Genomic DNA, 13,548 nt, shown 5'->3' on the forward strand with positions numbered 1-13,548 from the left:
AGCAAGTTGTACCACTGCTATGTGAGAGGACACTGGAACAGGTGACATAGGAAACAGGAATCAGTGGTCTGCCTCTAGCAAGTTGTACCACTGAATATATATGTGAGGAGGAGCACGGGGAGAGACTGCAATACAGAGGATACACGGGCACCTTGAACTTGATCCACAATGACATGCACAATATAGTAATGACGAACAGCACTGCAATAATACAAAGTCACAGAAACTATCCGGGCAAAAGTTAACACAGTCAATGATGGCAATAGTCTCAGCGGATAGTAAGCTCCAGAGGAGAACAACTCAGTCCAGCAAGATATGCAATACACCAGCACAGTCAATGAGAAGTATGCATACCGTGGTTCAGGAGCAGGCTGTCAGACAGGAGTGCAGAGATACCTGAACGGCTGGAGGCTGGCAGGATGTGAAGTCCCTGGAGGGTGAAGCGGTAATCAAGTAGGTGCAGCGCACAGGTAGGTAGACCAGCAGGGAAACAAATACTCAGGAAGCAGTAGTATGCAGAACTGGACTCCTGGAGGACCCTGAAGAGTAGCGATGGTCTAGACGAGATGAAAGCAGTGAGGCGCAGATCCGATGCAGACTGGCGAGTAGACACCAGCAGGAACACTGAGAAGCACGGAGAGCGGATCAGCTGCTGCAGACACGAGCAGAACCGAGGAGTAGCAGCCAGCAGGACTCTGCAGGCACACGGAGGCAGCGGATAGAAACCAGCAGGTGCAGCCACGATGAACACGGGAGAGTAGAGCTGAGCTGGAACTGTTGATCACGGAGAGCAGCGGATAGGAATCAGCTGGTGCAGTCTCGAGGAAACACAGGAGAGTTGAGGTGAGCTGAAGACTGTAGCGCACGGAGGCAGTGGATAGGAATCAGCTAAACAGTCACGATGAAACACAGGAGAGTTGAAGTGGTCTGAAGACTGTAGTGCACGGAGGCAGCGGATAGGAATCAGCTAAACAGTCACGATGAAACACAGGAGAGTTGAAGTGGTCTGAAGACTGTAGTGCACGGAGGCAGCGGATAGGAATCAGCTAAACAGTCACGATGAAACACAGGAGAGTTGAAGTGGTCTGAAGACTGTAGTGCACGGAGGCAGCGGATAGGAATCAGCTAAACAGTCACGATGAAACACAGGAGAGTTGAAGTGGTCTGAAGACTGTAGTGCACGGAGGCAGCGGATAGGAATCAGCTAAACAGTCACGATGAAACACAGGAGGGTTGAAGTGGTCTGGAAACCACAGGAATCAGCAGCGCTGAATACACGAGGAAACACAGGAACACCTTCAGAGGCTCATGGGGAATGAGACTCCAAGATCAGGCCACGAGGTATGGAACTCAGGTGCTATAAATAGGGAGTGTTGCCTGATCAGCCAATTAACTAAAAGGAACATGAACTGAAGGTTTGAAAGGGCTGCGCATGCGCAGACCCTCAGGATGGAGGACGGCCACGGTTCCTAAACACACGGGAAGAAGCACTCACAGTCTGGTGAGTGACACTTACCCTCAGCTACTGACACCAACATGCCGCATGTTGGTGTCAGTAGCTGAGGGGGAGTACTGACATTGGATTGCTATTTGGAGGTCTCTGGGGTACCTCTTTGGTAAGTTAGCTCTCAATTTAAAAACACATATGTATGGCCCAAATATATGGGACTCTCATTGTTTAGAGTAGGACCACCCTATTAGCAAAAGCACTTTGGCGTGGTGGGTGGCTTCAACATACATTTGCAAATGTGTGCAACTGAGACTTTTGCATTTTTATCTACAGTAGAAATAGCAGATCTGTTGCTGGCTATAGCAGTGTGCTGGGGGTATTTGTCTGTGTTTGTTCCTTTTAGGATAACCCCACCCTTTCATGCACCTGATATAGCCTATAAATTGATTTGAGCAACTTCCATTTTCTTTATGTGATCCATTAATATACAGTTAATCATAGGGCTGTTTTTTTTAAAATGATAACTTTATTTTAAAACTTTAATGTACACATTACTCATCAACCAGCAATTAGTTGTTCCGTTTCAAATCCTTTAGGATTGCTATTCATTGCGCTTGCTACTTTCATTACCCCAACCCTGTGCATTTAAATAATTTAACTCTAATCTAATTAAAATGCTTTCACCTCAGTGTATTTTATTTTGATATAACAGGAAGCACCAAATGATTAATATTCTAGCATAATATTTTTGCTCCCTCACAAAGAATATTATTTAATATTTCAGTTTATCACTAGAAAATAACCGTCATTCAAAATGCATTGCAGCTTTGCAAATCACACATAGGGTTTTTAAATACAGTCTCAATTTACTCTTATGAAAAGAGAAAATGTGCTATTATTGTTGAACAGTTTTGATAAGTATATTGACACTTGATCATGCATAAGCTCTCCGGATGTAAAATAAGGTTTAATAAATCAAAATAAGTTTTGGGGGATTTGTGAATATATGTGATGAATTGGTATTCAATATTACAAATATATAATATAATAGTATAAAGTTATTATTTAGTAAAAGGTCCAGGGTTGGTGTTTGGGATGCCTTTGTAAAACTAACTTGAATTAATTACCTAAGGAAATACAGTAAAACTAATTTTTGTCAGGGACAGATTTGAATTAGCACGTGACACAGATTAAAAATACTATAACATTGTGGGGTATGACACAATAAAAATAACTAATTGTTTAGGCCACAGCAATGTTCAGGTAGACGCAGTTAATGCTCTCACACCACTGCATTAAAAGCAATATATGAAATATCTTATTATTGTTTAAAGTTGCACTACCAACTACGGAGGGAGCGGAGCATTTTAGCTCCACCCATTCTCTGTAGCCAGGGGACTGGTCCGTATAGCTGGTTTTCGCCAGTTACCATGGTTTGTCTACCAGCCTAGGCTGAATAATGGGGCTATGTGATATTTGAGTGGGAGTGGCCCCAATAAAAAAAGTGGAGAACAAAAATATCTAGGTGGTAGAGCGGCTTTAATAAAACGGTACAACTTGCTCAAATCTACTGCAACTTATATCAACCAATCAGATATTAGTCCGATCTGTTTAATAAAAGCCAGTGTCCGATTGGTTGCTACAGATTAATGCACATGACTGCTATAAACACCATATTATGAAATAGAGACGACGGCTGCTGGACCCGTACCAAAATGTAGAGAATCAATCTAGTTTTTTTAAAATTGCAATTTAAAAATACATTTAAAAAAGAAAAGAAGTTGCAATCTTTGGACAATCGACCTGCTCTCTATGGTACGTTTTGCAAAGCAAAACGGGACCTTTCGTTTGTGCTATGAAAAAACAGTGATCATCTGCAAGGTTTTGATGATGCTATTAATGCAATGGATGAATATTCATGTCTACAAATCTGCAAGTAGGAATTTACGTGTTTTAAAAGGAAAGTTACTTTTAGTTTGTTTGTGTGGTTGGGGCAGAGCCGTAACTAGGGTGGTGCGGGCGGTGCCGTCGCCCCGGGCGCAAGCCCAAAGAGGGCGCAGCAGCCGCCCGCTACCTAGCTCTGTTGCCAGTAATAAGAAAAGCCTTTGACTTCCGCAGTGGAACGCATGTGCGTTCCACAGACAGGAAGTTCCAAATACCGAACTTCCTGTCTGTGGAACGCACATGCGTTCCACTGCGGAAGTCAAAGGCACATCTTGAGTGAAAGGCTCCGCTGCGTCCTGTCTGCACTCTCCTCCAGGTTTGCTGTTTGTCCCCTCCCGTGTCTCCACATCGTCTGTTAGAAATATATTCCATGTATCCATTAGCCGCTTCTGTAAAATGCATCTTAAAATGTTGCATGATTCCCTTTGGCTTCTAATTATGTCTGCCTTCTCTACTAATCTGTTTCTGGATTCTGGAGGAGTAAATCCAGGCTCTTAATAATATAGAGGAGATTAAACAGAAGTATCACTGGAACTGTTTTACCTATGACTAATGTGAAACTAATGTGAAATATTGTGACCGCAATTCTAATATGCAGTTGAACACACCAGAAAGTGAAGCTGTTGAATAGTCAATGTATTTTTTGTACTGTATATTCAGGATTTTCCTCATGAGGACTATGTGATGGATGGTGAATATATTTACATTTCTGCTATTTTAACTAAAATCATATTAATTTGTCTCATACTAGAATCCTCAGCAAAGTAAAGAAGCATATTAATATTATATTTGTTTGAAAGATTTAACATGATTTTAATAAGGATGAAATGATTTACAAAGATGGTTTGTGTGCATGAATTGCAGAGCACCTATACATGTTGTCCATGTGTAACGAAAGAAAAAAAATTTGCATTAAAAATCATTACTACCGACAACACAGAGCCGTAACTAGGGTGGTGCAGATATGTGTATATATATATATATATATATATATATATATATATATATACACACACACAAATTCTTTCAGTAAAGTGCTAAACACACCCACATTAGGTTGGCCACACCCACTTGTCAAATGCCACCCCCACTTAGATGGGGGGCGCCGGTGCCCTGTCTCGCCCAGGGCACCAAAATGTCTAGTTACGGCACTGGGTTGGGGACATTTTGTGTGACTTATAGACCGGACCATTTCACTTTAAGTAAAAGTATTGCGACAGACTCTGCTCAAACCTTGTGGCTGGACAAATGCAACTGTTCATAGGTTCAAACTCAGTTTTAAAGGAGCAGGGGTAGCTCAGATCAGTGGCGGATCCAGGGGGGGGGGCGATCGGGGCGATCGCCCCCCCTAGCAGGGGCTTGCTGCCGGCGGCTGCACACTATGTGCAGATCCGTTCAGCAGAGAGAGTTAGGGAGAGAGTCCTGCCCAACTGCTCTGATTGACACAATTAACTTCTGGATCTGCCCCTGGCTCAGATGACCATATAACTATGGCACAGAAGGGGGTATTCATGAAAACCGTGCAAAGCAGATTCTGTGTAGTCCAGTTTTAGAAAATACAAGTACAAATCTGATTAATATGATCAACTCCACAGTTTACAGAATTGTCCCCCAGAGAGACTGGATGTAGACATCTTTTTGGATACCAGGGTCACCTCTTGTCACTTTTGACATGTTCCTTTGTCCTCTTGTGCACCCATCCCCAACTACTAGATTATAAATTTGATTGGCTGGGGAGGGGAAACTGTGCCTGAAGAATAGTGTGCAGTAAAATTTGATACACTATATAAAAATTAGTAAAAAATTAGTAAATATTTTGATATGCTAAATAAGTCATACAAAATGTCAGATTTATCAAACCTTCTAACAAGGAAAAGTGGAGGTGTTGCCCATAGCAACCAGTCAGATTCTAGCTATCGTTCTCTAGAATGTACCAGATAAATTATAATTCCATTGGTTGCTATGGGCAACACCTCCACTTTTCCTGTCTAGAAGGCTTGTCCACCGTTTATCTGAACATGATTCATACCATGCAGCAGTGATTGCCTCTTCTGTGTTTTACCCCCAAAAAATATGCGTTATGTAAATTACATTGATGCCATAGAGCCTATTTATCATTCAGTATCCCTTCACGGTGATAATATTTTTAAACGCCGCTTATTGTGGTGATATAAAAATATTATTTCACCTCATGTTTTAGAAAATAAGTTTTTTTAATTTATCCGTTATGGCTAAATCATTGCTTTTGGTACTCCGTGAAAGTGTACCTGATGCATACACATAGCGGCGGCGGACATTTTGTAGGTGGAGCCTATATTCATGAGAATACAGCCTATCAAGGATAGTATTCCTAGAAAACAGTCAGGCTGAATCCTGGTTAAACTCACAAAAATGTGTAAGCATCCGGTAATCTTTCAAATACTGAATATTTTGAGTTTTTTGCAAATTATACACAATTTGATTGTTACATTTCCTTTTTCTGACGGTAATAGATCATAAAAAGATCTATTGTGTGTATTATCAAAAAAGTAGAAGTGATCCCTATGCTTGCATCAAACACTGACTGAATATTCTGTGTGGACTGTTAAAGGATTCCCCGGCCCAGTATACACGTGTGTGTGTGTGTGTGTGTGGTGTGGGGCTGTCAAAGTGTCCAGACCTTAACACCAGAAATGACTTTATATTAGATTAAATGACCCATGAACTCTCTTTCAAGTAAATGAGAAACTCAGAATGATGTTCCTATGTTTATTTCAGTAAGTTACAGAAATATCCCAGAGAAGAAAGCACAGCGGATCGTAAAGCTCGGAGCATATTCAAACAATTCCTCAAGTGTAAGTCCAAAAGCAAAAAAAACCATCACAATGTCATATTAAGGCGGCGTCCTGACACAACGTTATAAGGCTGGCTGTATTAAAAATAATAGATATGAAAGGCGTTTTCTGACCTGGTGTAGTCATCCTCCACAAGCATGTGCTTTGGGATAGGAGAGTATCTTCCCGGAGAGATGGGGGCCAATGAGCTCTTGTATTCCAAGGTCCCGTTGTTAGCGGTGCTGAGGATGTGGCTTTCCAGCGGTGGAGAATATGCTGGTGAGTCAAATAAAATAGAAAGAAAATACCTCTTATTATACCAGGATAGGCCTTACATTTAATACGGTCAAGGTAGGGGGTCCCTTTTTTAAGAGGGTTACTTTTTTCCTTCTACAAATATTTTGCCCATCCTCCCCAGACATTCTATTTAATTTTTTTTTATAAGCTTTTGCCAATATGTTGATTTTGAAGCCATCATCACCATTTATAAATATAACTATACAGAGAATATTTTGTTATTCACATCAGTCCCTGCCCCATTGGAGCTTACAGTCTAAATTCCTTAACATACCCAGACAGAGAGAGACCAAGGTCAATTTTGATAGCAGCCAATTAACCTACTAGTGAGTTTTTGCAGTGTAGGAGGAAACCGGAGCACCCGGAGGAAACCCACACAAACACGGGGAGAAAATACAAACTCCACACAGATAAGGTCATGGTCGGGAATCGAACTCATGACACCAGTGCTGTGAGGCAGAAGTGCTAACAACTGAGCCACCGTGCTGCCCCAAGTTGTTGAATGATCATATCACTTACATGTATCTACACCCAGAAGGCCTGGTGTAAGAATGAATAAGCAGAAGGTTGGTTGATGTATACATATGTCCTTGTGCCTATGTGTTAGTTTATTATGCTACATAAAAGGTACACAATGTGGTAACTTGATCCTTCATCCTCATAGATTCAATCTCATCAGACTCAGTACCAAGGGATTGGCGAATAGCAGATGTGGAGTCGTTGTTTAAAAAGGGGACGAGACTACATTACCCTCCATAACTAAAATAATCTCTAAGGTCCAACCAAGCTGTGACATGGAAACAATGGGAGTACCATACACCTCTTCTGCCTTCTCTCCCCACATCAAATGGTTTGATTGGAATCGATATGTCTCCAAAACTTCAGTTTAATCAACAGCTTTGAGGCCCCCCCACAAGCCGTCACAGTAATATCTGGAAATGGATACCCAGGCTATGTATTCAATAATTTGTAATTTGTTACGATGTTGGGATTTGTTCATTTTTTGATGCTATCGATATATATCGATTTGTACTGCCTCCCTCTCTCCTCCCCTGCTTCCCCTACCCTCCCCCTCACCCCCTTTGTTCTTTATAATGTGTATTTTTTCTTTTTTCTGTGTGTACCCTGTAATTAAAAGCTTTGAAAAAAAAAAAAAAAGGGGGACGAGATCACAACCAGGGAAGTATAGACCTGTAAGCCTGACATCAATAGTGGGGAAACTACTGGAAGGTATATTAAGAGATAGTATTCAGGATTACTTGGCGCACAATAAGATTATTAGTGGGAATAAGCATGGATTTCTGAGGGATAGGTCATGTCAAACTAATCTAATTAGTTTCTACAAGGAAGTAGGTGGGAACTTAGACCAGGGCAGCACAGTCGATGTGGTCTACTTAGATTTTTCAAAGGCCTTTGATACAGTGCCACACAAGAGGTTGGTTTACAAAATAAGAGAACTGGGTCTAGGAAGCAACATTTGTACTTGGATCGAAAACTGGTTAGAGAATAGGGAACAGAGAGTTGTGATACATTGAACATTTTCTAATTGGTCAAAAGTTTTAAGTGGAATTCCTCAAGGTTCCGTGCTGGGGCCACCCCTTTTTAATATATTTATTATTGACCTTGGTGATGGTTTAGAGAGTAGAGTTTCTATTTTTGCAGATGACACTAAACTCTGTAATCTAAAAAAATCAGAGCAAGATGTAGCTTCTCTACAGAGGGACTTAATAAACTGGAGGATTGGGCGGCCAAATGGAATATGAGGTTTAACATAGATAAATGTAAGGTTTTGCATTTAGGGATCAAAAACAAGAACACAATTTATAAATTAAATGGAATTAATTTAGGAGAATCCATAATGGAAAAGGATTTGGGAGTGCTCGTAGACAGTAGTCTTAGCAATAGTGCTCAATGTCAAGCAGCAGCTGCAAGGGCAAATAAAGTATTGGCATGCATAAAAAGCTGTATAGATGCAAGGGAAGACAGTGTAATTTTGCCACTGTATAAATCGCTGGGAAGACCTCATCTTGAATTTGCAGTACAGTTCTGGGCACCACTCTATAAAAAATATAATTTGGAACTAGAAAGGGTTCAGAGAAGGGCAACAAAATTGATAAAGGATATGGAATCATTAAGTTATGAGGAAAGGTTAGCTAGTTTAGGCATGTTTACTTTAGAAAAGAGGCACCTAAGAGGATATATGATTACTATGAACAAATAAATTAAGGGTCAACACAGAGAACTTTCATGGAAACTTTTTACCCCAAGGACTAAACACAGGACCCATGGTCATCCCCTAAGGTTAGAGGAGAGGAAATTTCACAACCAGCAAAGGAAGGGGTTCTTTACAGTAAGGGCAGTCAAGATATGGAATTCACTGCCAGGGAAGGTTGTGATGGCAGATTCAATATATATGTTTAAGAAAGGGTTAGACAAATTCTTTGCAGAAAAATGTATCCAGGAATACGACAATTAATTAAAATGAAGGATAGTAGTGGATATAGGGTAAAAATAGGACTGCAATATTAGGTCTGGGGATTTTCTCAATTGAAACAGATTGGCAGTCACTTACTCTGGATCAATTTCAAATATAAGTGCAGGATCGCAGGGGATCCAAAATAGGTTGAACTTGATGGACTGGTGTCTTTTTTCAACCTCATCAACTATTTTACTATGTATAGTACAGAGGTATGGGCTGTGATGATATATATTATTATTAACATTTATTTATATCGCGCCAGAATACTCTGTAGTGTTTATCACTTTTGAGGAATATGTTCCAGTACTGGGTTGCTCTCACAGCAGTGTTTACTAGCTTCCCAATGCAAACTACACAAAACGAACACTGGGAATGTTAAAAAGTAAGGAGAAATATCCAGTTTCTGCAAGAAATATATTGTAGGAACAGAGTTTTTTTAAGAACTGCCGTTGTTCAGGAAGAGGTCAGTATAGGATGTATCTTATTGGCTAACTATGAAATGCTGTTTTATGAATGCAGAAAACATAGAAATATTACAAAATATTATAAGCCTTGTTTAGGAAACTGTAAGAAAGATCTGTAAATTCCTAAAAAAAAAACACAGAAAAATTCAATAACCTACAGACTATTTATAAACAGAGGCAGAATTAGAGCTGTTACAGGAGGGGCAGCAGATATTGGGGCCAGCGGTGGGATTACCTGTGAGACCAGTCCCCCATTCTGTTCTTCTAGGCATGCACAGGGGCAAGAACTGAAACCCCAATCTGTGCTTCACTGCTCATGCGTTGGCCCTCTGCACCTGGCAGCAGAGTACCTAATATACTGGTTGGCTAATTAGCAACTTAATCTCTCTACAGACAAGACCGACCCTAGAAGAAGGTCAACAGTCGTGTCAAACATCCTACTGTTGGTAAGTAGAACACAGTACTTACAGTGAGTGATATCAGGAGGTCCATACGGATCTGTCATATAAATTGTAGTCGGCTTCCCCACTTTCAGGTAAACTACATCAGACGTGTTCTTCAAAATAGCTACAGCTTCTTCATGTGTGACTTCTTCTAAACTGTAATTATTAACCTGAAACGAAAAATTAATAGATCACACAATTTGGCCATGTAAAGATTTTGACTTATATTCCTTTCAACCTGTGATGTAAAAAGTATTTAAAATCTATTTATACGTAATTTATCTCAAATTTATTTTCCTATAAAGGTCCGCTGCAAAGAAAAATTTTTTCTGGCACACTTGCATTTCATAACATGAGCAGGACTACAATGCCACAGTTGAAGGTGGCTTTAAAGCACGGAAATGGTTATTACAACATCTGTAATTAGTGGGTCAGCTTAGCAAAATCCTTCATTAAAGTCTCCTCCATCTATCCTTGTTCTTGGAAAAATGAGTCATAGATTTCCGTGAACTCTATCATCCGCTCTGTATATGGTGTTGGGACAATTTAAGAAGCTGAAAGTGGTTTGTGAAATAAAAGTAAAATAGAGGTCATTAATGACAAGTGCGCCTAGATTTCTACCAAAGGGTATGGGTGTATTCTACAAGATGTTTGGGGAGGAAGGAGTTTGCACTGCATGATGGGAGGAGTTGAAGCAGGGGTGTTTCTTGCTAAGTCGGCGTGCCACTGTACCCAAATTTTTAATTTTGCAGAGCGATATTATTGAAATTAGCTAAAAAAAAGACTGAAGTGTATTTCTAGCGGACATTTCCACTCCCCAAAATCACTTGAATTTTGCACCAGCACATGAAATGTGCTGAATGGACCATCAAGGCGCATCAATAAAAAAAACAAGGCGAATTGAGGTCTGCATCGAGAGCACTTCAGTGAGGGTTTACATGGGCAGTCATCCTATAATGCGCCATGTGTCTAAGCCAGTGATGGCTAACCTGTGACACTCCAGGTGTTGTGAAACTACAAGTCCCAGCATGCTTTGCCAGGAGATAACTAGCTGATAGCTGGCAAAGCATGCTGGGGCTTCTAGTTTCACAACACCTGGAGTGTCACAGGTTAGCCATCACTGGTCTAAGCTGATTTGCAATCCTAGCACTGAAAGAAGCCCAAAGTATCTCAGACAAAGCTGGAAAAAAGGATTTTTGATCCTTATGTGGGGTGCGAAGGCAAGATTCAGGAGGAAACATATACAGAAAAAAATACTTCACAATACAAAGTAAGCAGTAGCATGTTGTACTAACATGTAATTAGTCTGTGTGCTATACTGCACTGTGCATGCGTTGCACTCAATGTGCATATCTATGTCCTCTTCATAGGGATTAATGATCGCTTGTTGAAGCCCTTTCAGAGATGCTTTTTGCTCTACTTAGGGCCATTAATTTATATCCCTAGTACCATGGACTTCTTTTATCATCCTATAGAGCATAGGCTTTTAGCTATCACATACATGTCCCTAAATGTTAATATACCATTAGGTTACCATATGTAATGTAGTGCAGGGGTAGAACAGGGCCAGTTTATTTCATAGGTCAGTCATATATAAGATAATCTACAATTCCCTTTCTTACAGTTGTTGTTGGTTTAATGGACATTTATTTATGAGCGAACCTTCCAATTTATGTCACTCTCCATATTACTTACCATTAATAACCTGTCTCCCACTTGTAGTCGGCCATCTTTTTGTGCTGCTCCTCCTTCGATAATTTTTGTTACATAAATGCTGTTATCTCCAGGGATGTGTTGATTTCCGACTCCTCCAGCAATGCTGAAACCCAAACCTGAAAGCGATCAAGTAGAATTAGTTACAAGACACAAATTATGACCAGACAAGAACCAACTGATTGTTACAAAAGAGGTTTCCAAACTTGTACTCGAGCGTCGCCAACAGGCAAAGCCGCCGAGAGTTACTTTGGGCTCTGGTGCGGCTGTTTCGCCCCTAGGCAGCACACCCAACTTCAGCAAAAGCCAGAGCTGTGTGCACAGCCAAGGAGGGGTGTAACTGCACAAATCAAATGGAAGCTCTTGGTCTGTCCAGTCACTTTCCGCACACCTACAATCAGGCTGAGATCTGGCAGGACCCATTATCACCATTCTAGTCCCCCAAAGAAGGCGCGGAATATGTATTCTGTCTTACAATCAGAGGACTCCTCTGTCTCTGCTCCTTGCATAGGCAAACTGAGTGTGTGTGTGTGTGTGGGAAGGGGGGGGTTCTAGTGCCTGGAAATCCCCCTCAAAGCCTGGGGCACTATATAATTGAAGTGGCTGGACCCTGCCCCCGCTTTACACGGCCCTGCTCACACGAACTAACAGTAGTGCATGCAGCATTGCCCATGTATATTCTGGGGATAGGAAGAGTTGGAGAGCAGCCGAGCACTATCTAAAATTATAGCCACGCCCCCATGCATGCTTGTCACGCCCACTGGCGGCATGGTGTGGAAACCCCCCTCTACAATTCCTGTGTTTGCCCCTGCCTCGTCAGGTAGAACTGTATGCCTCGGCAAAAATGTGTTTCAGGATTACTTCACCCGTTAGTCACCAGAGATATTGTATATCTTAGTCAACGGACCATTTTTCATATCTCGAGAACAAGCCCGGATTTAACTTCCTACTTTTGCTACTCTTTAAATTCAAATCTCCGCAGAAAAAAATAACGAGTGCAAAAAATATGTAGTATAACAATAATAAGATGTCACATTTACAAGTAGTACAAGTAAGTAAAAATGACCATTGTTATTTTAATGCGAAGAAAGAATTTGGTAAGACAATGAAACGAGGGTTCTGAGGACCAAGCCTTTCCACACATCCGGACATGCTTGGGAGGTATTACACTAAAAATAACTTATTTCATAGGCTACTAAAGGTGAAGTTTGACTATTGTTTGAGACACATAAATAAAGTAAGATTTTCTGTTGGTTGTGCATTGGAACAAATATATTATATTTATTATTTTTTTTATGAGATTATGTGAGTTATACAGGTAAAGGTAGTTAAAATAGACAAAACACACCTCCTATAATCATAGACTTTCCAATTTTCATACAATTGGTTTAATACTAGGAAGTTAAGCCAAATATTAATCATATACATTATTTGGAGCACAAAAAGCAGGAATACCTCTCACTATGTCACTAGAATTGCACTGAATCATGCAAGGAAAGAGCAGTCAGTGAAGATCCAATTTATTGCACTTTCCAAATAGATCATTGAACATTGCATTAACTACTTTATAAATCAAATGAGCTTATTTAAAAAGTAATACTTATGTGTACCTAAAAAAGCTTAACACAATTATTTGGATATTTATAGAAGTGTGTCGTAGTGTTTTTTGCAAACTTCCACCATGTCTATTATCACATATATTTTGCCAATTTACTACCTATTCAAGAAGGATCAGTGTATCATTACCACTATTTTTCACCCACTTTTTTCCTGGGAATTTTTAAGCCCACTCATACCAGATGTAAGCCATTAGTTACTATGGGGAAAGTGAATTTAAAAGAGCAATTACTTTCTATGGGGAATCTACTATCACTGAGGTCAATTGAGAAATAATTATTATTGAACTCAGTGCAGCAAGGAAAATCATTTACATTCATTCATTTCT

At 40.3% G+C, this 13,548-nt stretch overlaps 1 protein-coding gene across 9 annotated transcripts in view; it reads right to left on the reverse strand.

The window, feature by feature from the left end:
• DLG2 (discs large MAGUK scaffold protein 2) overlaps nucleotides 1-13,548 on the reverse strand; it is a 1,188,444-nt gene that overhangs the window by 401,414 nt on the left and 773,482 nt on the right. For all 9 annotated transcript variants that reach the window (XM_075198643.1, XM_075198642.1, XM_075198647.1 and 6 more), the window contains 3 exons: nucleotides 11,586-11,722; nucleotides 9,916-10,060; nucleotides 6,342-6,483 (listed from right to left, as the gene is read on the reverse strand). In XM_075198643.1, the coding sequence (XP_075054744.1) occupies nucleotides 6,342-6,483; nucleotides 9,916-10,060; nucleotides 11,586-11,722 (424 nt within the window). The remainder of the gene's footprint in view (nucleotides 1-6,341; nucleotides 6,484-9,915; nucleotides 10,061-11,585; nucleotides 11,723-13,548) is intronic.

This window comes from Mixophyes fleayi, chromosome 2 (genome assembly GCF_038048845.1).
Source record: "Mixophyes fleayi isolate aMixFle1 chromosome 2, aMixFle1.hap1, whole genome shotgun sequence".
NCBI lineage: Eukaryota > Metazoa > Chordata > Amphibia > Anura > Limnodynastidae > Mixophyes > Mixophyes fleayi.